Below are 21,440 nucleotides of genomic sequence, written 5' to 3' on the forward strand. Positions count from 1 at the left end.
CTCTTCTGTATCATAAACAAACTCAGAAAGATTTCCCGCACATTATATCCAGAGACATTAGTATCGTATGTCAGTACACTGTACGCCGTACATCGTACCATGATAATATTGGAAGTTCTAAAGAAGCGTGAAGTGATAGTGCAGAATGAGATATGACTTTTTTGATTACCCATCCGGAACCGAATCAAGAAAAGAACGATGCCCAGTTAGTAGCTCCAAAAATGCAACCGAACCCGGATAACTAAACAAAGGAAAGAGAAGAATAGCCAGGACCCATTTCCAAAAGGGAACGCGTATAGCAATATATAGATCAATCAATCATATCATCACAAATCACGAACGGGGAGGTCCCTGGTTCTGGTTCTGGTTATTACTTAATTGCCGCAGAAGATCCAATTGTGCTTTCACTTGATCGAAGTTCATCGTCGGTTGTTGGGGTTGGGGTTGGGGTTGTCCCGGTACTTGTTGCTGCTGCTGCTGCTGTTGTTGCTGTTGCTGAAGGGCAGCCAGGAACAAGGGGTTGATGTGCATGTTACCAGGAAGCTGCTGGTACGGGTTTGGTTGTTGATAGGCCTGTTGGAAAGGCATCTGGAAATTGAAAGGTGCTGTTGGCATGGCACCTTGTCCGTACGCCTGAGGTTGTTGCGGCTGGAAGGCTCCGAAGGGAGGGAATTGCTGAGGGAGAGCGTACGCGCCTTGTGGGTTTGTGGGGTACGCTGCTTGAGGGTAGGCGTGGGGTTGAGGTTGAGGTTGAGACTGATGAGAGGCCTGCGCTTGGGGTTGGTAGTATGATTGTTGACGATCTTGGTGGTGAGGAGCCGACTCGTGGGAGGGACGACCACCGCGGCCACCACCACCGCGACCTCCACGATCATATCCTCGGCCACGACCACGGCCACCGCCGCGGAAGCCGGAGTTGTTTCTGCTGGGGCCGGAGTGGCCGTCGGCTTCAACGGGGGCTTCTTGCTGGCGCATCATCTCGTGCAGGTTCTTCGGCCGGGCCAGCGGAGTGTAGCCGTCGTCAACGGGGTTGTCGTCGTAGTTCAGTTCGCTTTGGCCGAGCTTGGAGGGTCCTGGGGGGTTCCTTCTGCCTCTTGCTGGGCCATTTTCGTTCCGAGAGTCCTTCTTTTCCTGGCGTTTTTGCTTGAGCTTGCGCTTGTACTCTGCCTCGGCTTCGTCGTCGGAGAATTCGACTTCGTCCTCGGCGATCTCTTCATCGTGGAAGTTGGAGGCATCGCTTCCCTTCAGGCCCTTGAGGGGTTGAGTGAAGACGAAGGTGGAGTGTTCGTCGACATAGTAGACATGCGTGCCCTTGGACAGGCCACGCTCGGTGATGGCGGCCGCGGTCGGGTACCGAACGGCATACAGAGGGTTCTCGACCCTTCCGAGAGTCTCGGAGACTACACCGGCGACACTGCGGTTCTCCAGACAGAGTAGCGAGCCGGCTTCGAGCACTTGGTATTCGCCGCTGGTGTTGGCAGTAATAAGGAGTGTGTTCTCGACAATCGCCTCCACCTGACCCAGATGCACAATTTTCATCTCGGGTGTAATGGTAACCTCAGGGATAGGAGGTGCTTCTTCGGGCATCTCGTTCGCTGTTCTCAGATGGCCGCCGGTTTTGCCTTTTCCATCGCCTTCGTCGTCAGAGCCAAGTTCGGCCTGCATCAGTATCCGTGCTTGTTCTTCGGGGCTCAGGATGGGGTAGTCTTCGTCGTCGTCGCTGTCATCGGAAGAGTCTGTGGAGGAGTCGTCGGATGAGGATTCGTAGGGCGAGGAATCGATTTCCCACTCGGGGTGCTCGTCGTCTTCTTCTTCTTCTTCATGAGCAGCTTCTGCACCATTTGTGGCAGGTGCCTCCGCTGGTTGTTGAATCTCCTGCTTCTCATTGGCATCCACATCCATAGCATCGGAAGCGGGCTCCGCCTTGGTTTCCTCCAACTTCTCGGTCTCAGCCTGTTCGGGAGCAGACTGGCTGGTAGGTACAGCATCGCTCTGCTCGCTGGCCGCATTTGTGGTCGTCTGTGGTTGCTGCAGATCTTTGACGTTGTCATTGACCAGGTTCAAACCCGGAATGGGGGGATGGAATTGTGAAGCGGCATCCGGCTCACTGGTCGGATTCTGAGCGTCATCAACCTGGTCCTTGACAGCGCTACTGTCCGCAGGTGTCCCGACAGCCAAGGGAGTATTGTAGAAATCGCTTCCATCGTCCGCTGGCGTCAAGGCAATGGGTGGCGTATCGATGGTGCAGGGTCTCTTGACAGGAGGACCCTCATTGGGGACTTCTGAAGAGCCCAGAGGCTGAGCAGGAGACTGTTTATCACTCATCTTGAAATCTCCAAGGACCACGAAGGACAGTCACCCCAAAAACAAGCGAAAAAGGTGGAATGGAGGAGTGATGAAACTGCGACGGGAACTTTTTTTCGTTCTGGAGAAGCGGGTTGCCGTGGTGCCGCTTATCGATAAGCGGCGCTGCTCGCTTCTTCCGCCTCGCGGGACTCATTCCGGACTCTCTTTCCGACCGCGTTAATTCGACGGCGTCAAGCACAAGTGCGACAATAGGAGGATTCATCATCCGTGGATCATTCCTAGAAGCTATAATGGCACCTGCTCGGAGGACAGGCGAGGCCCCTTCAGGACCGCAGGGGCCAACGCCTACTCCGCGCACCAAACAACGGTATGAGTATTCCTCCAGCTGGCATCTTCCATCCGCAACTGCTAATAAGTCATGCTATTCTAAAGGCCGCCGCCGCCGCCATTTTACCTACCATTGAACATCGCACTCTACCTTTGCATTATCACCAATGTGATTTCAGCCCTCTACGCACCGATACAGGATTGTGACGAAGTCTTTAACTTCTGGGAACCAACGCATTATCTCAACCATGGATACGGGCTTCAGACGTGGGAGTACTCCCCGGTGTATTCGATCCGAAGCTGGCTGTATGTCTCTACACATGCCCTGGTGGGCAAAATCGGATCGTTTGCTCTAAGCAGCAAGTCTGCAGAATTCTATGCGATCAGATGCTTCCTTGCGCTGGTGTGCGCTGCTTGCGAGACCCGTCTCTACTCCGCCATCTGTCGTACCTTGAGCCCCCGTATTGGCCTTCTCTTCCTCATGGTCGTCGCATTCACCCCGGGCATGTTCCATGCGTCAACCGCCTTCCTACCATCTAGCTTCACCATGTATATGTCGATGCTGGGCCTGACGGCGTTCTTGGATTGGCGAGGTGGCCAGAAAACGGCGCAGGGAATCATGTGGTTTGGGCTTGGGGCGATTGTCGGCTGGCCGTTTGCTGGGGCTCTCATGCTTCCTCTTCTACTGGAGGAGGTTGTCATCGGCTTGTTGTCGTCAAACGTGAGAGGAATGTTCCTAAGCGTTCTGGATGGCGCGATGAGGTGTCTTGTAATTCTGGTATGACTTCCTGCATGGTCTCCCCATCTTGCGTTTTAGCTAAGTTCTCCCAGGCTCTTGAAACTGCTGTAGACTACGCTTTCCTGCGTAAACTTGTTATTGTACCCTGGAACATCGTTGCGTACAACGTTTTTGGCGGAGAGGGTAGAGGTCCCGATATCTTCGGGGTTGAGCCTTGGACCTTCTACATCCGGAACTTGCTGCTCAACTTCAACATCTGGTTTGCGTTCGCTATGGCCGCTGCGCCGCTGCTTGCCCTTCAGGCGCTTTTCCGCCCCAAGGCGACTAGTGTGCAGACCTTGCTCAGAACCGTGACACTTATCACCCCGTTCTACATGTGGTTCGCCATTTTCACAGCTCAGCCACATAAGGAAGAGCGGTTCATGTTCCCAGCATATCCATTCCTCGCGCTCAATGCGTCCATCGCCTTCCACATGATTCTGTCGTTCGTTGGCTCCAGTAACCCCAATGTGTCAGCTGGGAGTATGTTACCGAAGATCAAGCTGGCAGTGATCATGTCAATAATCCTAATGGCCCTCAATTCTGGTCTCCTGCGGATTGTCGGGATCATGAGCGCTTACAATGCTCCGCTGAAGGTATTCGAACCGTTGGCACAGCCCGGAGTCGCCCAGCCAGGCGATACGGTGTGTTTTGGCAAAGAGTGGTACCGGTTTCCCTCGTCCTTCTTCCTCCCCAGCGACCTGCGGGCCAAATTTGTTCGCAGCGAATTCCGGGGACTGCTTCCGGGTGAGTTTCCCGAGGCTGCGGACTTCTCTGCGCTCTTTGAAGGGACGTCGCGGATTCCCACGGGCATGAACGATCGCAATGAAGAAGATCTCGGAAAATACGTAAGTTCTCGGTCTTTCCTTCCTCCCCCTCTCTCTCGCATGCTTATCTTTGGCTTAGACCGACCTCTCGCAATGTTCCTTCCTGGTAGACTCGGAGTTCCCGAGCCGGAAGGCAACCGAGCTGGAGCCAGATTACATCCACGAGGACACGCAGTGGGAGCAGCTGGCGTGTCATAGCTTCCTGGACGCATCCCAGACGGGTCTTCTGGGGCGGCTGATCTGGACTCCGGATTTGCCAATCACCCCAGAGCCTCTTCGGCGGAAATGGGGCGAGTACTGTCTGCTGCGGAGACGCAGCGACGTCACAGTAAACGCTGCATAGATTGGCTATGGAAACGTGGGGTTTCAAGCTACTGTACATAGATTTCTCCCCCGGTTACCCTTGTTCGTATGGTGGATGCGCGCCTGCAGAAGAGAAGTCATGCTGCAGCCAACGCTCGAATGATCCTGGCTGGCGGTGTGGTGGCCTTGCCGGATCGGGGAAAGATATCCTCGGATGATAAGAGAGTTTGCAGTTAATGCAGCGTCAATCAATCCCGCTGGCTGTTATCTCAAACCCACAGCTTCTGGCTGGGGTTCATTCTCGCATCGCATTAACCCTTCTGGTAACCCACTCAGCGCCCTTCTTCATTGGTGCGCTTGCACCTTGCGCATCATCTGCATAGCTAGTTCCATCCTCTCTCTTACTTAATATCATATCCCCCCGGCATCCCGGGACTATCTCCGCCATGGTGGTAGCACAGACCTGCTTCCGACCACCGTGAACAACCATTTTCAGTCATCATGTTTCCCGAATCGCTTAAGTTTGGCCAATCTCCCATCTACGATATTGCCCTGATCAGTGCAGTAACCAGTATTGGCGTCTGGCTCATCACCCGAGCGTTCCACTGGTGGACGACAACATCCAAGCCAGACGTCCCCCGATCATCCACCCCAGATCTCGAGAAGAAGTCGGTCGCAGTTACCAGGAAACCGGGAGGTGAGCTACCTTCAGCAATCTCCCATAGACAGGTCCATGTAACTGATGCCAGTAATGTAGAATGGATCCCGTCGGACTTCAAACGGCCTCCAGCATCACCGTATCCCGACTGGGATGTACACACGACCAAGCCCATTCCCTATCGACCATTTCGATATGGACCGTAAGTGATCCACCAAGTGCACACCTACAACTGGTCAGTGATCTGACCATCCACAGCAAGTACTTCGTCACGATGGGCCTGCGCAGCATGAAATGGGACGAATGGATTGGTGAGAATCCATCCCCAATCCCACATCCTGCACCTTCACATACTAACCATCTCAGTAGAACTCGACAACCACTACCTCAAATACCACGCCGACAAGGCCCGTCGCATCGCAGAACGCGGCGACAAATGCTGCAAAACCGCCCCGGAAGCCTGGGACGCAGCCATCGAGCTCCTCGAAGAGCTAACCTCCTACCTCCCCGAACGCTACCCAACCATGTTTCAAAGAACCCCAACAGGCCTAACAAACCTCATCACCCACGAAACCTTCAACATAACCCAGCGTCCCCTCCCCGAAGACCCCATGACCATCGCCGCGCGCCTCATCCAAGATGACCTCGCCATCATGATCGAACGACCCGACGGCGAATACTACCTCCTAGCGGGCTCCATCCTCCTCGCCGGATTCTGGCGCCTCTCCGACAAATACGGCATGCGACTCTCCGAAATCCACACCTCGGGCTCCGTCCCCCAATACACCGAGAAACTCGAAAAGGGAATGATGAATTTCTTCCGGCGCTTGAAACCCGAAGACCCTGTTCTCCGGAACAACTACTTCATCCAAGTCGATGACAGCTTGCCCTGGTCGCATAGTATCGGGTCCGAGGACGCGGAGGACGTATCGTGGAGCACGGCGCAGAAGGACAAGGCCATTGAGAATCACTGGTTCCGGTCTGAGAGGCAGAGTCTAAGACGGTTGCCGAGGTCGGGAGGCGTGGTGTTTACGATTAGGACGTATTTTGAACCCATCACGGAGATCGTGGAGGAGGAGTATGTTCCGGGGAGGTTGGCTTCTGCGGTAAGGAGTTGGGGGGATGATGTCGCGGTTTATAAGGGAAGGGAAAGGTATGGGGATGTGTTGTTGGAGTTTTTGGATAGGAAGCATCAGGAACAGCTGGATAGGGGGTTGAGGGTTGAGTTGGAGGATGAGGTGAGGAAGTATCCTCTTTGAAGGTTGATTGCTGTCTGTATTTTTTGGTTCTTGTCGAATTCCTTGATATAACTTACTATCCCATGAGAACATGAACATTTATTCAATCTTCACTAGCATCGTCTCTAAGACTGTTTATGTTAAGTAGTTATACGTAGTAGTAGTAGTAGTAGTAGTATATAATACTAAGCACCAACTCCATCCCTCTCTTCTATTCCCCTATCCATAACGCCAATCAAACAACCAACACCCCTAAAGATCACACACACACACATATAGTACTTAGTATATACTAATCAAACACCAACCTCCACACCCCCCTCAACCTTACTCTTCCTCCCCATCCTCCTATTCGCAAACAACCACTCCCTCTCCCTCCTCCACTCACAGTCATCCCTAAAATCACAGATCCGACACTTCCACGCCTCCATAACCTCCACACCGCGCGGATCCCTCTCCCCGCGCCACCAATGCATCTGATCCGCCACATACGACGACATGGACGTCGGATCGAACAGGAACGACCTACTCCCGAGCACCCGGGGCGGTTGGAGGTCTGCACTTGGCTTCGAGGAGATATATCGTGCCGTAAGTAGTGGAGAGAGAATGGTGGGGTAGGGGTCTAGACTGCGGGGTTGGAATTCGGAGGGGATGGAGGGGGATGCTGCTGGCGGGGAGGGGAGGAAGGTGAGCCGGAGGTGGGATTTCATGAGGGTCCAGAGAGTGGTGAGGGTGTTGTGGGTGGAGAGGATGGTGGTGGAGTCTTGGCTGGAGAATTGGGAGGAGTGTGAGTCGGGTTGAGATTGGGAAGAGTGGAGATGACGCTGAGGATGCTCGATGGCGTCTTGTGGGGTGGGGATATAGTCGGGGTCGAATTCTTGGGATGACATGGCGTCGAAGAATTGGTCGTTCAAACCGCCGACTTCGTTGATGAAGGCGTCGGTGAAAGGGCGGTTGGGGTCCAGGTTGTATCGCGAGGCGAGGAGGTCGATGGTTACGTCGTCGCTGAGGACGAGGCGGTTGAGCATGTGGTAGTAGAGTTGGAGTTGGAGAAGAGTAGGTCGGAATGAGGAGCTCTTGACGGTTGGGACGGAGCCGCTGCCGCGTGTTTTGACATCGGTGAGGTAGATCCGTGGCTGGTGAGGGAAGTTATCGGTTTCCTGGCTGCTGCTGGTGGCCATGTTCAGGTCCATGTCCATATCGAAGCCATCTGCCTTCGCGGGTGTATCATCTTGCCCATACACCTCCGACAGAAGCCTCCCGCCCCCCGTCGGGGAGAGCAAGTAATCCGACAACGACATCTGATACTCAGGCAAGATAGCCCTCGACGCCTCAACATCAGCATAATACGTCGCAGCGGTGGCCTCCAGGTCCGGGTCAGGACAATCATAAGAAAGCTGATCAATCACGCCCGTAACCAGCTCGCCATCCACCAATCCCCAGACCTCCAACTCCCGAGTAATCCCAAACTCCCGCAGCATGCGCAGACCCTGGATGATATTCCAAATCCTCAAGGCCAGCGCATCCTCCTTAGTAGTGATATCCACGGGAACCGTGGTGTAGATTTCATCCTCAAGCGTTTTATGGATTTTACTTCCCAGCTTCATCGCCGCTGTCCTCGGCTTGCGCCCAAACTTGGTCAGCGTATACCAATACTGTAGCTCACACCACGCCGGCGAGATCAGATCCGTGACTGAAAAGGCTTTCATCGGAGGCCGTCGAAATCGTTCCACAGGTGACCTGGTATCCACCTCAGCATTTTCATTATTATTATTGTTGCTGCTGTTGTTATTCTCCCTCTCTATCCGTTCCTGATGACGAGCTGCCTCGCGTTCGCGATCTCTTTCGCGCCCTTCTGTCGAATTTGGATGCTCAACTAAACGCTTCGAGGGAAGTTCCACCGTCAGCCACCCTGCCCCGATCTCCTCAACCACGAACAAAACAATAAACATGAATAAGAGATAAGGGGAAACTACTAACCAGACGCGGCACGACTGTAGTAGCCTGGAATCGCCGCTGATCTTGCGCCAGCGCTGCCGCCGCCGCCACCAGGCCGATTCGTCCAATTCCGCTGCGGCCATGTAGGCTTCTCGCGCCCCAGGACCTTAGGTACCCGGCTGCTTGAGGGATCCGCATATTGGTCTTCGATGTCTCGAATGACAGGTGCGACCTGAGAAGGAGGTGGATCTGCGTTTGCTTTTTCTTCTGCTGGGGGAGTCGCGTGGCGATCTGGGGCGATCTTGGCGAGCAGGTCGGTCAGCAGCGCGTCTTCTTCCGGGGAGAAATCGGAGCCGTAATCTGTAGTACTACTGCTGTCGTCGCTGTCATTGAAGGCGCCGGGAATTACAGGAGATGCTGCTGGTGGAGGGCAGGACATGCCTGCAATGCGAAGGAGGGAATCATGCCGCGTGTGGTGGAAGATGGTGGCATTGAGAAGGAAGAGTCGCGACGAAATCCAAAGTTCGGGTCTGGGCGCTCGGATCCTCTCACGTCATATGATGATCAGGCCATAAATTGAATTATTATTATGTATTCTTGCTTCTCTTAGTGTTATTGTCATATCTCAGTTTTTCAAGATGGGATCTCTGCTAATGATCTCTATTCAATTCTAACTATGTACTGCTTGCTCACTCTTCTAAACAAGTTGCCGGCTAATCCATAACCGAGGGAGTCTATATTTCTATCAAACCAAAACCGCCAATACATCGCAGGGATATCAAGAGTCGAAATGAATCACACAAAAGGAAAATAAAGAATGAATGGCAATTATGCCTTCATAGCCACCGCACCAACACCAGCAGCCACCTCCACCGACGCCGTCCTCTCTGCCTCGACCTTGCGCGCCGCCTTCTGATTCAACCAACTCAAATACGTCTGCCACCCCACAGCAATGACACCGGAAAAGATGCTCCGGAACTGAGGCCCCACATACATGAAGCTGAAGGCCGTAACGGCCGGCCACAGCTTCACACTATTCGAAATACTCGTCGGCAGAGCGACCTTGAGCCGCTCAAAGGTCTCCTCCAACGACTTGCCCGTCATCAACGACTGCAGACCGAAGAAATAGGTATTGAACACGGGAGTAAACACCGCCTGCTGCACGCAGACCTTGGTCAGGATGGAGAGGAACTTGGACGAGTAGTTGAAGTTGTGGTGCAGGAACATGAACCTAATTCCGTTTCTGAATTAGCCATCACATCGAGAATCTATCTCTCACCATGCACTGCAACACTCACCATTTATACGTCGGAATCGCACTTCCCACTCCCACCGTCAAATGCCGCACCGTCCGCCACGGATCATACCCTCCTCCAACTACTCCTCCACCGTTGCTCCCTGCTTCTTCTTTCTGATCTCCCGTCTGCTCCTCCCGGGATGAACCATTATCCGGCGGAAACAACAACTGCGCACCCAGATCACCACACAGATACACCACAATCGTACTGATCACTTGCGTCCGGTAGGGTCGTCTCTCCTGCACGCGCGCATACGCTCGCGCCACTCGTCCAACCGGGCCAGCCTGGATTCTCTGGATGAATGCTCGCGACGCGGATACCGATCCGGGGGCGGTGGCGGCGGTGGTCGATGCGACCGGGCCAGGCACTGTGGGAGCCGGCTGTGGGTTGTTCGCTGGAGGGTGGGGTTTCTCAGGGACGGAGTTGTGGTGAGGTTCTGCGTTGCGGGGGGTCGAGGAGAGGTTTCTTCGTGGTGGCTGGCGTCGGAGGGACCGGAGTGGTTGTATTCGGCGGATGAGGGTGTGGTGGTTGTTCATTTTGGTGGGTGTTGATGTCGCTAGGGAGGGGGTAATAATGTATATATAGTGTTGCGATATCGGCGGAAACGTCTAAAAGGAAGGAATTGTTTGGAGAAGTTGGGGTTGCGAAGAAAAGGCGAGTTGTGGATTGTCCTGCTGACGGACTTGCCCCCAGGGAGAATAAGTTAATGACTCGACAGGCGCAAGGCGATAAGTAAATAGTTAGTCCGGAAGCAGAACAGCCACGTCTTTGCTGCGTTAGCCACCAGCCAGCGAGAAGCCCGATGAGATGTATCACTTATAAAATAAATTCAGGCAGACATAAAAAATAATAGGAAGAAGTAACAGATTGGCGAAGTAGTCTAAAACTGCCCTGGAGGAAAAAAAGTTTCAAAGGCTATCAGCGTCGGCAGCGCATAAGCCCGCGGTAGCCGAGGATCGGGGAGAGATTATCTCCCTCCGATCGGTCGGAGATAGCGATCGTCCCGGAGTCACTTATCCGGGGAGGCTTAACTTTTGTTGACTACTAGTTGCTGACAGGCTTATAATAGAACAATAGCAGAGTCGTAGTATATAGAGTACATATTGCAATTATCTCATTATATCACTGGTAGGGCTGTTTGGCCCGTATGCGTTCAATAAAAAATCACCGCCATCTATCATGCTAATGCGAACTGAAATGCCAAAGCAAACATCAAACTGGGTATATCACCATGCAAGTCATCTAACAATTCACAGACTTTTTCTTCTTGCCATCATTCGCATCTCGTGTTGACAATCCACAAACATATGGAACTGTCGGGGGTGTAGGTGTGGAGGAGGGTGTAATAATAAGTACTAAAGATTATTCACAAGGTCGGTAGTAAATGTATAAATGAGTCGGGTCCTGCAGGTGGAGACTAGACTCATTGCTTGAATGACTCGCGGGTGTGCACCCGGTCGATATCAAAGGGGTTGCCCTCGTAGAGCGACTGCTTCGCCGTCCGAACCGAAGCCTTGCTCTGAGTGCGACGGGCCTCAGGCATGTGTGCTTCGGTGCTAGAGTCGGAGTCGTCAGCCTCTACCCCAGGAGCAGGAGCCTCAGTACGGTCGAATTTCTCTTCCGCCATAACTTCCTCCTCCGGATCGGGCTTCTTCGCGAGCTGCTCCAGCATCTTGCGCATGAAGGCGTCGGACTCGGCGGCGTACTTGCAACGAGTGCGGATAGCAGGGCCGTACTTGTAGAAGAGGAAGGGGAACGGCACACAGGCAAGGGCCAGAAAAGCCGGGACACAGGTGGCCCAGTGGATACCGAGGTTCTCGTACATGTAGGTGGTGAATAGGGGGAACACAGCACCGAAAATAGACCGCATGACAGAGTTGGCCGCCAGGACAGACGCGGCAAAGATCGTGTACGTGTCAATCAGGTATGACAGGTTGCTCAGGAACACCAAAACCAGACCAAACCCGAATGGAGCACCGGCAGCGATACTGGCCATCCAGTGAACGGACGGAGCGTCAGTCCATGCGAACCAGAAGAGACCGATAGGGACAGCAATAGAGGCCACCATGCAGGGGGGTAGACGGGCCTCCGGGGGCGCAAAACCACCGTGCGCCTCCTGTGCCCGGACATAGCGCTTGTTATCCCAGATGTTGTAGGCGACAGCAGCAAGCATGCCAACCATGATACCCAAGAAAGGCAGACTGCCAACTCCCTGGTTCCAGCCACGGTACTCCTGGAAGACAATGGGGTAGGCGTCAAACAACATGTACAGGGTACCGTAGACAATGGCAATGTAAAGAGACAGCAGGAACACAATTGGCTCACGGAACAACAAGATCCAAGGACGGGACAGGGCGGTTTTGAATGCTTGTTTGATTGTCGTTTTGCCCTGGTCAATGTCCAGCTTGCTCCGGTACACCTTACCAGTGAGCTTGCTCAGTCTCTCGGCGCGGCGACGAAGAAGCACTGGCGCATAAGTCTCAGGAACGGTGAGAGAACCAATAATCCAGACGAATCCGGAGAAGGCACCGAGAAAGCCCATCACCCATCTCCATCCCGCATTCATTCCCAGGAATCCGCCAATGATGGGGCCAAGAACGGGACCTATAATGCTTATGTTAGCTGCGGGCGATGAGAGCTGAGAGATCAGGAATGGAGCCTACCGAGGAAAGGCGCCGCAGCGAACAGACTCGTGGCAATACCACGGTCCTTGGCAGCAAACATATCGGCAATAACACCACCTGCATTGGTCATGGGAGACGACCCAAAGGAACCAGCGAAGAAGCGGAGAATGATCATGGTCCATGTGTTTTGCGAGCCGGCACTGCCTGCGCAGAAGGCAGTAAGAGCCATGTACGTAAAGAAGTAGATGATTTGCCGGCCAAACATCTCACTAAGAGGGGCCCATAGCAAGGGGCCTATTTACTTGTTAGCTGTATGTGGAGGGCTGCACAGGTATATGAAAGACATACCAACTGCGAAACCGAGGACGAAGAGGGAAACACCGAGCGTTGCAACTTCTGTGCCAATCCCAAATTGTTCTTCAATCTCAGCGACACCACCAGTGTATCCGGACGAGACCAGGGCAACAGCCAGGGTTGCGAGGGCCATCACCATAGTGAAAGACCATTTCTTGGCCGCGCTGAATTGCATCGGATTGCGAGGATCATTAGGAAGCCATGTTACCGCATAGGGATCCTCATCCGTGCCAGAGCCAGGATACTGGTGGTCGATGATCTCCTGGGTTACCACACCCTGGTCGGTGAGTAGACGCCAGAACGGGATGGTGCGACTTTCAGGCGCCTCAATCACTGAGGGCCCGCTATCCCCCTTCTCGGTTGCCATATGGGAGGGCCGAAGTTTGCTTGCGATATGCGGGGGGATGAGTACGAGTGATGGTGAAATGGTTGCGGTGTTTAGTAAACAAGCGGGAGAGCCGAGGTGTAATTGGGCGTCGAGAAATATGTCGTAATAAGATGCTGGTCTGGATGTAGTAGGGGGATGATCTCAACGGCCGGAGACGTCAGATCAAGATAACCAGGCTGATCACTACCTTAAAACAAGGTTGCAAAAGTCTCCTCCGTAGGGGTTATCGAGGATGGACCCCTGGTTATATATACAAATCAAACGGGGTCCACGAAATTTCTGCTTCCTTCCCACCCCCATCGAGCGCCAAGCGGCGTCACTTACGACTAATCGTTTGCATTTAGCCTCGGGATCAGCACCGGTTTCAATCAGGGCGGACGGAGACGAGGTGCGCAAAAGGCCCTTCGACCCAGGGAAGCACAGCCCACCCGAGACGGAAAAGGGGCCATGCAGCCGATGTCTGAATATTAGTCCGGAGTTATGCACCGCATTAGCTCGAAATGGAGGCCATGTTGAAGGCCTTGAGATTGATCGGGCTCGGCTGAGGTGGACCGAATCAGCCCAGGCGGCTGAGGATCCATGGGCGAATCTGCGGACCTCGTGGCAGGAGGAGTCATTCGGGATAATTTCTTTCGCAATTTGTTTCTCAATTAGTCCAGGTCCGATAGTGGGGCGTCACCGGCGTTGGGTAGGAAGTTTCTCGAGCTGTCTTTTGTCGAGGGGCGAAACTTACCGAGGTCCAGAGAGATAAATGATATCGCGGAATACACCTTCTAGACTCCTTGTTGCCAGGCCACGTAACATAACAGTGCTTGCTGCGATGATAACTGATAGCTACGGGCTCATACTCGACTGTAGGTCAGATTGAGTTCCGGTAAAAATTGCCGAGCAAGAGTTGTTCGAAGTCGGACAGTGAGAGCCCATTGTTGGAGCTGCAATATGCCAATCACCAATATTAGTGGCGGTTGACTTCTGTCTTCTGTCTCTGTCTGTTCTCGCCGCCCACACAAACAAACAAAAAGTTGATCAGCAAAGATTTTATGCACAGTCGCATATTTGGCCTTTCTGTGGTTAGTGTGGCTTCTAGAAGGCAGATGATCCATGGATCACTAAGCCTGCTCGGGCCTAGTGGACCACTGCCTGCCTATATTGGAAGGCGGGCAAGTCCAGTTGGCGGAGGGATTCCGACGGCATAATTCCAGCGATGCAGCAGTCATCTGCACAGCGTCAACGCATCCGCTCGTTTGGGTGATATGTCCGACGTCGTCTGATCCCAGGGTCATTCGTGGACCGTGTGACTGCCTGGGTGTGTGACAGGCTAGGCACCAGCTTGTCTGCCTGTCAACATCAACTATTGTCCCCCTACCTATCGTAGTGCTGATATTGACTTCTGAGACAGGAGTCATAACACATATTTGCCAACATGGAGTTGACCGTTTCAATCCTGCATGGCTTTTTCATCGTTGTACATGGCATGGTTGACACAATTCACCGCATTATCTGAAGACTAAGTTCACATTGCTGATCACTCAATCAAGATTCATATCAAGAAGTCTGCCGAGGTTGCGATCTGTCGGTCATTCCGTTGACCCACTCCCTTAAGGTTTGCTTTGAGGAGCTGATGAATCTTCTCTCACGCAATGCGAGTCATTCAGTAATGATTACTAATACCAGGCTTAAATGGTGAAAGAGACCGATGAACTACGGAGAACAATAAACTCGAAGTCATGGGCCGTATGCACGAACCGCATCAGCCCCAAAGGCACCTGCATGTTGGTGATAAGAGTACGTGATATGGACAAATCCGCGACAGGTATCGGTGATATCGGGTTGCATTGATCGATATTTGATCCTCCATTCTCGTGCGATGGATTACGAGGTGGGACATGGCGACAATTTCGACAACAGGCTAAATCAGGCTCCGATCGCGCACATCGTGTGTGACTGTGATGTATCGTACTTCGGGCAGTCGCGCTTGCACTCTATTCAAGCCGTGGTCTTGTTGCTTTTTCAGGCAGCCTGGTCGCAGACGCGGTCTGTGCTCCGAATGAAACTCCGGCCCCGGTCTCTCTCTGTAGCATGTATCTACCTCGTACTTCTTTTGTTGGGCCTATTGTAGAAATTATCGGGTATCTGCATCGCTTGTTGGGCCAGCGGAGATGCAATATTCTGGGTAGCACGATGTCATTGGCTTTGAGAGATGAAGTTACTTTAGTTGTAGACGATCACTAGCCTAGCGCGATTTCAAGGTTTGGATTATCCGATTGCGTATCGGTCGTAGCCGGTGATATCCCGATACGGGGACTTTTCGTGCTGCTCAGTTGAAGAGTTTGATCGATCGGCTAAATTCAAGTCACCGCAATTTGACCATGAATCATGGCAACAATAATAATGTTGATCCCAATGGATATGTCGATCATCGAAATCAGATAGATTCCGTCTCCAAGGCTACTGATGAACAGTCATTCTAGTGTGAGCGGACGTTGGGGATTCTGGGAACATATTATATCAGAAGCTGACTCGGAGTCTCTGCATGTTCCGAAGACAGAAGTTATCGCGATATCGAAGTGCAGTGAACGTGCCGATTTACCTACAGATAGGCATAGTGTCTGAGTAACAATCAAGCAGCTAATTTGGCTCATTGCCAATGCAGAACAGAGAAACGCACCTTAGTTAGCAATGTGCCAGTATGTTCAAGATAATGTTGTGATTTTCCCCCACAAGTAAAACTCGTGGTCAGAATATCAATGTTGGTGATGCCGGATAAGCAGCGTGCCTTACGCAAGGGGAATATTACCCCGGTTCGGCACAACTCAGTATGTGCCCCATGTCAGGTTTCTCCGAGACCCTCTCGATGCCTTAGGCGATACTAATCAGTCAGGCTTAGTGACATCTATGTAGTTTTTCATTGTAGGGTAAATGAAACAATAATTAGTCTCTTTCTTATCGTTAGTAGTACTGTAGTGATCTGACGCCGGTTGTATATATCTTCGTGATGGGCCCGACGGCAACTGAGTATAACTAGTAGCAATTACAATTCATGATCAGCGCTACTATGTATTCATCTTTCACTGATCCTTAGGGAGGAGATGATGGTACTAGCAATTTCCTTCCCTATTGAAATTCAATTATCGCCAACATCCATTAACCCCTCTAGGAATTGCCATACATACATAAACACGCTACGTACTATCCGTGCTACCGCCAACCTGCCTATGATGCGGGTTAAGTCTGTCCCCGCCGCCCCGCCCGATATGCGTCCGAGCAAACGTCATGGTCTTTCATGCTGAACTACAACATAATACCTGCAGACTACTGATCATGATCCTAAAAGACGAAGGGAAGGATATGATAACAAAGGAAATCAGGGGACATTTTATGCCGCTGAGATGAGGAGTCTATCCTACTCCCTCTACGAAGGCACAGACACTGACCACTCACTTGACTGACAAGTTACTCTGATAACGACCGCGTCGACCACCAAGCATTCAGAACTCTCCAACAACTCGAATTCATCCAACACCATCATTCAAAACGATTTTAAACCTCAGCATTGCCCATATCATCACAATAGCCTCTCTCCCATGGTACCAAAACCAATCATACAGGATAGCCAGTCAACGAATCTGCAGATCAACGGGATGCTTGCGACCCGGCGGCCCGGGGTCAACCTACCTGTCCACTGGCCTTCCAATTATATTCTCCGATGATGATCACTGTTCGCCTGAAGCTTCAGCAAGCACATCATTGACCACTCGTATATGACCTTTTGCATATTATTCGCAAAGCTGCTGTTCAAGTTTGGCTATCGTTGCGCTGTATGGGAGGGATACTGGCGAGGTACCAATGTAGTGGTCATCGCTATTCGACAGGATTCGATAATTGTGGTGGCGAACTGGCGACTTTGGCCGCGAGGTGATTGCCTCAGCGTACAAGGAATCTTCGAGAGAATATCCCGGAGATTCTATCGAGAAAATATTGCCAATCATAGGGATTAATTCTTCTGCTCTATGGTCTGCGGGCTCGGACGTAGGGAAACGACACTTTGGTCTAGCAATGCAAAGACTACGGAGTCCTTTGTAGGGGATCCCATTATGAGAGATACGCGCATCGTAGATTCAACTGAAAAGAGGAACCCTACGTAGTTTCTGCAAGACAGCTGCACATACCCGTTATTATCCCTTGAACTATGAACCATCTCTCAGTCAGGGATCGTCATCCGCGGCGCGTAATGTAGGCCGCCTCCCACCCACTACCCATTCTACTTTCTACTTAGAATAGACACGAAACGTCCGTGTTGCGATAATACGTAAGGAACCAATTATCATCTAGATATATGAAGAATTATCCTTCTACCTAGTACACATAACTATCGCCATAATACGAGTCTTTTTTTTCTCTTTTTTTTTTTTTTTTTTTTTTTTTTTTTTTTTTTTCTTTCAGCTGCGATTTGCTGCTAGAACCACCCACTCGATACCCCCCTACCCCTAACCCAGAGACACCCGCTGACCCCCTTACTGTGGCGAACCGGTAAGTCGCAGGCAGATTCGGCTGTGAACCAAATAATGCCACAATCACCCGCTGCTCTTGCTGTCGTCATCCAATTTTGACTCGGTTTATTGCGAGTTAGCCATGGAAATTGATGGTCAAATATCAGTGATGGTTTTGTAACCTTCGTTTCCATTGTAACACTATGATAAGGAGTGTACGGAAACGGTGGTCAGAATCGAAGCATCGAACGCTGACGTTACATTGCTGGAAATATCACACGGTCGCAGGCTCAGACACTTATCATTATGTAGAAAAAACGCAAGCCCTGGCAGCATCACTAGTGCCTCCTGCTAGCTACTCAAGTAAATTTTCAAATCCATCAACCCTGCAGCGTAGATCTGCCGTAGTACTGTAGCCGACCGGGAGTAGTTAGTGTACGGCCACCCACAGCAGGCGGCACTAGGCTGCGACCGCGCCACTATGCTACGCGCCCTACAAGAGTACAACATCGCGATCTCAAACCGGGTTGGATTGTTTCATAGATACTGCATTTCGCGTCTATGCCATCCGGTGGCGCTCCCGAAGGAAGTCACGTCGAATAAAAGCTTTCTTTAATGTACATATTCGGATGCGTCCCCATGATCAATTCCACCCAGCCGCTGAATCGGCAGCTACTATTTATTGCGCAGCAAGAAATAACGAAAACCCAGTGCCGAAACCCATTGAAATTCGCAAACCCATCATGTATCGCCAGTAGTCATGAAAATTAAAGAAAAAGAAACCCCGTTATCGCCTTCCCAACCAGAAAAAAGAACCGACTCATTAGAAGTAAATCTAAGAGCGCTCACCACGGAGACGGCGGGCAAGCTGGATGTCCTTGGACTGGATGGTGACACGCTTGGCGTGGATGGCGCACAGGTTGGTGTCCTCAAAGAGGGAGACGAGGTAGGCCTCGACGGACTCCTGAAGAGCACCGATGGCGGAAGACTGGAAGCGGAGGTCCGACTTGAAGTCCTGAGCAATTTCACGAACAAGACGCTGGAAGGGCAGCTTGCGGATCAGGAGCTCAGTGCTCTTCTGGTAACGACGGATTTCACGCAGAGCGACGGTACCTTTGGTAGACTGTTAGTTGACTGTTCGACTAGGCACTTTTGCCACTTTGGGATGATGAGTGTATACATACCGGGCTTGTAGCGGTGAGGCTTCTTGACACCTCCGGTGGAGGGAGCGGCCTTACGGGCAGCCTTGGAGGCGAGCTGCTTACGGGGAGCCTTGCCACCAGTGGACTTACCTATAATGAGATGATAATTAGTTGTGGTGTTTCTCAAGTGAGACACGGGTGTCGCGGCCATGACGCGGTCAAGCGACACGAAGAGAAAGGACAGTGAGGTTGCACTTACGGGCAGTCTGCTTAGTGCGGGCCATCTTAGTAGATTAAGTTTGATGGATTTAGTTGTTTTAGAGATGGAAAGATGACGTTGAGGATGGAAGATTGATGAAGGTTGATAGATAAGGGTGGACGGGATGAGGAGATGGAAGAAGGATGGAGGAGGCGGGTGGGGAGAGGTATTTGTAGTAAGCGAAAGGGTGGGTGGTGATCTGGGTTTGCCAGCAAAGGGAGGGGGCCTTAGCGTGCCGTTCCTTTGATCGAAAAAGTGTTCGGAAAGCAGCACACCATAAGCCGTGATTTCGGGGCTCACTTTTCGCTGGGAAAATCAAAAGTGCCCAAAGGCGGTCAGTCCCCGTTCTGCCTGCTCGGAGCGCTAAGCGAGCGCCCTAGTGCCCGCCAGCCAATAGGAAGCCAGGATCACGGATCTAGAAGCTGCCCCTGCCTCTCCTTGATCCCAACCTCAGGCCCGGAATGTGATCCTATCAACCTGTTGGAGAGGCTCATGGCCATCGACAGGAATGTCTCTGACACTCTCTGACTGCTGATCTAGGTGGTTGGGAGCATTCCCGTGGGAATCAGTCTCATCCCAGCGGAATCATCCCTGCCCGGTCACGTTGCCGCCAGATCAGTCCGCTGGCCGGGATCCTGAGCTCTGATTGGTCGATCCGCCCTCTAGCGTGTGATTCCAACGCCCTCCCCGCGGCGCGCCTTCTGCTATACAAATATCTCCCGTCCCATGGATGCTCTCTGCCCTCTTCCTTTTACATCCATCTCACTCTAAAACGCTTAACTATCTCCACCGTCTTCACCCTCAACTCTAATTCAACTTTATTTCCGTTTACTTTTTAGACAACCTTCACAATGACTGGCCGTAAGTTCATCACTTCTCATCAGGGTCTATCTATCTCGATAGATCGTCCATGCTTGTCTACACCATCGACAGTGACTGACTTGACGCGTCTCTACAGGTGGAAAGGGTGGAAAGGGTCTCGGCAAGGGTGGCGCCAAGCGTCACCGCAAGATCTTGCGTGACAACATCCAGGGTATCACCAAGCCCGCTATCCGTCGTCTCGCTCGTCGTGGTGGTGTCAAGCGTATCTCTGCCATGATCTACGAGGAGACCCGTGGTGTCCTCAAGACCTTCCTTGAGGGTGTCATCCGTGACGCCGTCACCTACACTGAGCACGCCAAGCGCAAGACCGTCACCTCCCTTGACGTCGTCTACGCTCTTAAGAGACAGGGCCGTAAGTACTATCTGTTCTGGCTTGGTCATGTCCGACGTGTCTAACATACAATTTTTCAGGTACCCTCTACGGTTTCGGTGGTTAAACGCCTTTTCTATTTTCCTGCTTGTTTCTTTTTAGCCATCCTGCGCGGTCGGCGCGTCAGTTGTCCTTCCGCAGCAGTGACGCGACGGGTTGCTTTTTCGGGTTGGTTCATGGTATGACTGGGACGTTGGGGTGTTCTTGATCTTTTTATTACAAGTATCATGGGTCTGGGTTTGCTTTGTCGTATTTTATTTACTATTACACGCGTCCACTACTGGTCTGCTGGTGGTCGTGGTTGAATTTCTGTATCATAGCGGCCTTTTACGCTTCGGCTGGTGCCATAGGCTAAAGAGGATCGTGCGACCTTGACGCGATCCGATATGAATACGAACGGTCGAAAATGATCACATCTTTCCGTTGTATATTTGTAGCTTCCTCGTGGTATGAGCATCGTATTTTGTGTATGTTGAGGCTCGCGTGTCGTTCGTGTCGGGCAAGGCTGTCGTGTTGGCAATTGGAAAATTCAAATGATGTCCATCATATGAGAGCATCCATGATAGTTGGAATAGTAGTTTCCTTCCATAATCTACAGCACTTCAATCAATACCATTTTAACTTGTGCGAGTCGCTTGTTGTGTATGGTAGTCAACGCGCTACGCGTTCTCCGGTAGTTCCGCTATTGTCGTGTGCCTTAGGCATCCTGTGGTCATTATCCGTCTTCATCATCATCACGTCGAGATCAGCGATTTGATGGTAGCAAATGGCATTTTTGTTGTATCTAGGTCCTATGTCTGCTCGTACTCTTTGTTCGTATTGTTTCTAAGCATTGTGGATTATGTGGTCGTGGTGCTGTTGCTCGGTAGCTGTGATCTATAGGGTTATCATATCTCGGATACATACAGCTACCCTACCATTATATATAACCAACACATCATTTCACCAATATCAATCCATCAACACCACGTATAGTAGTCACACCAACACCACAAACTACATGACGAGCCATACAGAATAAATGACAAAGCTATGTAATACCCACCGGATCAGTAATAAGATAATTTCAGTATCACACAGGATCAATCAACGATAATCGACATTGCGGCATGATACCAGCAAATTGAGACCATCTACGGCATTTAGTGATAGATTCGTACGAAAATCAGCACCAATAGACATGCTACAGTAGTAAATGTAAGGTGATCCTAGCATATGACAAGAAAAATCACAGTATCAAGTCCAGCGCCTTGATCA

At 51.7% G+C, this 21,440-nt stretch overlaps 8 protein-coding genes across 8 annotated transcripts; 3 read left to right on the forward strand and 5 right to left on the reverse strand.

Moving 5' to 3' along the window:
• Positions 1-36: 36 nt before the first annotated feature.
• On the reverse strand, positions 37-2,379 carry BO83DRAFT_375329 (RNA-binding snoRNP assembly protein NAF1). Its single transcript, XM_025530430.1, has one exon. It carries the CDS (start codon positions 2,323-2,325, stop codon positions 334-336), a length of 1,992 nt encoding a protein of 663 aa, XP_025391553.1. The 5' UTR covers positions 2,326-2,379; the 3' UTR covers positions 37-333.
• Positions 2,380-2,529: 150 nt separating this feature from the next.
• BO83DRAFT_414414 (uncharacterized protein) lies at positions 2,530-6,521 on the forward strand. The gene is made up of 9 exons (XM_025534565.1): positions 2,530-2,674; positions 2,740-3,412; positions 3,466-4,260; positions 4,319-4,567; positions 4,624-4,717; positions 5,039-5,239; positions 5,300-5,402; positions 5,459-5,511; positions 5,570-6,521. Exons 1-9 carry the CDS (start codon positions 2,598-2,600, stop codon positions 6,457-6,459), a joined length of 3,135 nt encoding a protein of 1,044 aa, XP_025391554.1. The 5' UTR covers positions 2,530-2,597; the 3' UTR covers positions 6,460-6,521.
• Positions 6,522-6,523: 2 nt separating this feature from the next.
• On the reverse strand, positions 6,524-8,857 carry BO83DRAFT_375332 (exonuclease V). Its single transcript, XM_025530431.1, has 2 exons — positions 8,419-8,857; positions 6,524-8,314 (listed from the first exon to the last, which is right to left on the reverse strand). Exons 1-2 carry the CDS (start codon positions 8,813-8,815, stop codon positions 6,735-6,737), a joined length of 1,977 nt encoding a protein of 658 aa, XP_025391555.1. The 5' UTR covers positions 8,816-8,857; the 3' UTR covers positions 6,524-6,734.
• A 147-nt stretch (positions 8,858-9,004) lies between these two features.
• Positions 9,005-10,210, reverse strand: BO83DRAFT_354167 (Mpv17/PMP22 family protein; the record flags this gene model as incomplete). The annotated part of the gene is made up of 2 exons (XM_025529090.1): positions 9,005-9,607; positions 9,675-10,210. 2 exons carry the CDS (start codon positions 10,208-10,210, stop codon positions 9,205-9,207), a joined length of 939 nt encoding a protein of 312 aa, XP_025391556.1. The 3' UTR covers positions 9,005-9,204.
• An 887-nt stretch (positions 10,211-11,097) lies between these two features.
• Positions 11,098-13,019, reverse strand: BO83DRAFT_423774 (MFS transporter; the record flags this gene model as incomplete). The annotated part of the gene is made up of 3 exons (XM_025535121.1): positions 11,098-12,278; positions 12,338-12,592; positions 12,647-13,019. 3 exons carry the CDS (start codon positions 13,017-13,019, stop codon positions 11,098-11,100), a joined length of 1,809 nt encoding a protein of 602 aa, XP_025391557.1.
• A 127-nt stretch (positions 13,020-13,146) lies between these two features.
• On the forward strand, positions 13,147-14,101 carry BO83DRAFT_170307 (uncharacterized protein). Its single transcript, XM_025526384.1, has one exon. It carries the CDS (start codon positions 13,273-13,275, stop codon positions 13,789-13,791), a length of 519 nt encoding a protein of 172 aa, XP_025391558.1. The 5' UTR covers positions 13,147-13,272; the 3' UTR covers positions 13,792-14,101.
• Positions 14,102-18,098: 3,997 nt separating this feature from the next.
• Positions 18,099-19,051, reverse strand: hhtA (histone H3). Its single transcript, XM_025530432.1, has 3 exons — positions 18,932-19,051; positions 18,715-18,822; positions 18,099-18,643 (listed from the first exon to the last, which is right to left on the reverse strand). Exons 1-3 carry the CDS (start codon positions 18,954-18,956, stop codon positions 18,366-18,368), a joined length of 411 nt encoding a protein of 136 aa, XP_025391559.1. The 5' UTR covers positions 18,957-19,051; the 3' UTR covers positions 18,099-18,365.
• Positions 19,052-19,691: 640 nt separating this feature from the next.
• Positions 19,692-20,583, forward strand: BO83DRAFT_434525 (histone H4). Its single transcript, XM_025535802.1, has 3 exons — positions 19,692-19,792; positions 19,890-20,165; positions 20,225-20,583. The coding sequence occupies exons 1-3, from the start codon at positions 19,783-19,785 to the stop codon at positions 20,248-20,250; spliced, it is 312 nt and encodes a 103-aa protein (XP_025391560.1). The 5' UTR covers positions 19,692-19,782; the 3' UTR covers positions 20,251-20,583.
• Positions 20,584-21,440: the final 857 nt, after the last annotated feature.

Source organism: Aspergillus eucalypticola (genome assembly GCF_003184535.1).
Source record: "Aspergillus eucalypticola CBS 122712 chromosome Unknown BO83scaffold_4, whole genome shotgun sequence".
NCBI lineage: Eukaryota > Fungi > Ascomycota > Eurotiomycetes > Eurotiales > Aspergillaceae > Aspergillus > Aspergillus eucalypticola.

What these genes read in the sequence shown, in the direction of transcription:
- BO83DRAFT_375329 (XM_025530430.1), bottom strand. Translation starts at nt 2,325, where the DNA reads ATGAGTGATAAACAGTCTCCTGCTCAGCCTCTGGGCTCTTCAGAAGTC.
- BO83DRAFT_414414 (XM_025534565.1), top strand. Translation starts at nt 2,598, where the DNA reads ATGGCACCTGCTCGGAGGACAGGCGAGGCCCCTTCAGGACCGCAGGGG. An exon ending in GGAGACGCAGCGACGTCACA is followed by an intron (nt 4,568 to 4,623) that starts GTAAACGCTGCA and finishes TACTGTACATAG; the next exon opens with ATTTCTCCCCCGGTTACCCT. An exon ending in CGACCATTTCGATATGGACC is followed by an intron (nt 5,403 to 5,458) that starts GTAAGTGATCCA and finishes GACCATCCACAG; the next exon opens with CAAGTACTTCGTCACGATGG.
- BO83DRAFT_375332 (XM_025530431.1), bottom strand. Translation starts at nt 8,815, where the DNA reads ATGTCCTGCCCTCCACCAGCAGCATCTCCTGTAATTCCCGGCGCCTTC. An exon ending in CTACAGTCGTGCCGCGTCTG is followed by an intron (nt 8,315 to 8,418) that starts GTTAGTAGTTTC and finishes CGAAGCGTTTAG; the next exon opens with TTGAGCATCCAAATTCGACA.
- BO83DRAFT_170307 (XM_025526384.1), top strand. Translation starts at nt 13,273, where the DNA reads ATGGACCCCTGGTTATATATACAAATCAAACGGGGTCCACGAAATTTC.
- hhtA (XM_025530432.1), bottom strand. Translation starts at nt 18,956, where the DNA reads ATGGCCCGCACTAAGCAGACTGCCC. An exon ending in CCGCACTAAGCAGACTGCCC is followed by an intron (nt 18,823 to 18,931) that starts GTAAGTGCAACC and finishes ATCTCATTATAG; the next exon opens with GTAAGTCCACTGGTGGCAAG. An exon ending in GCCTCACCGCTACAAGCCCG is followed by an intron (nt 18,644 to 18,714) that starts GTATGTATACAC and finishes AGTCTACCAAAG; the next exon opens with GTACCGTCGCTCTGCGTGAA.
- BO83DRAFT_434525 (XM_025535802.1), top strand. An exon ending in CGCTCTTAAGAGACAGGGCC is followed by an intron (nt 20,166 to 20,224) that starts GTAAGTACTATC and finishes ACAATTTTTCAG; the next exon opens with GTACCCTCTACGGTTTCGGT.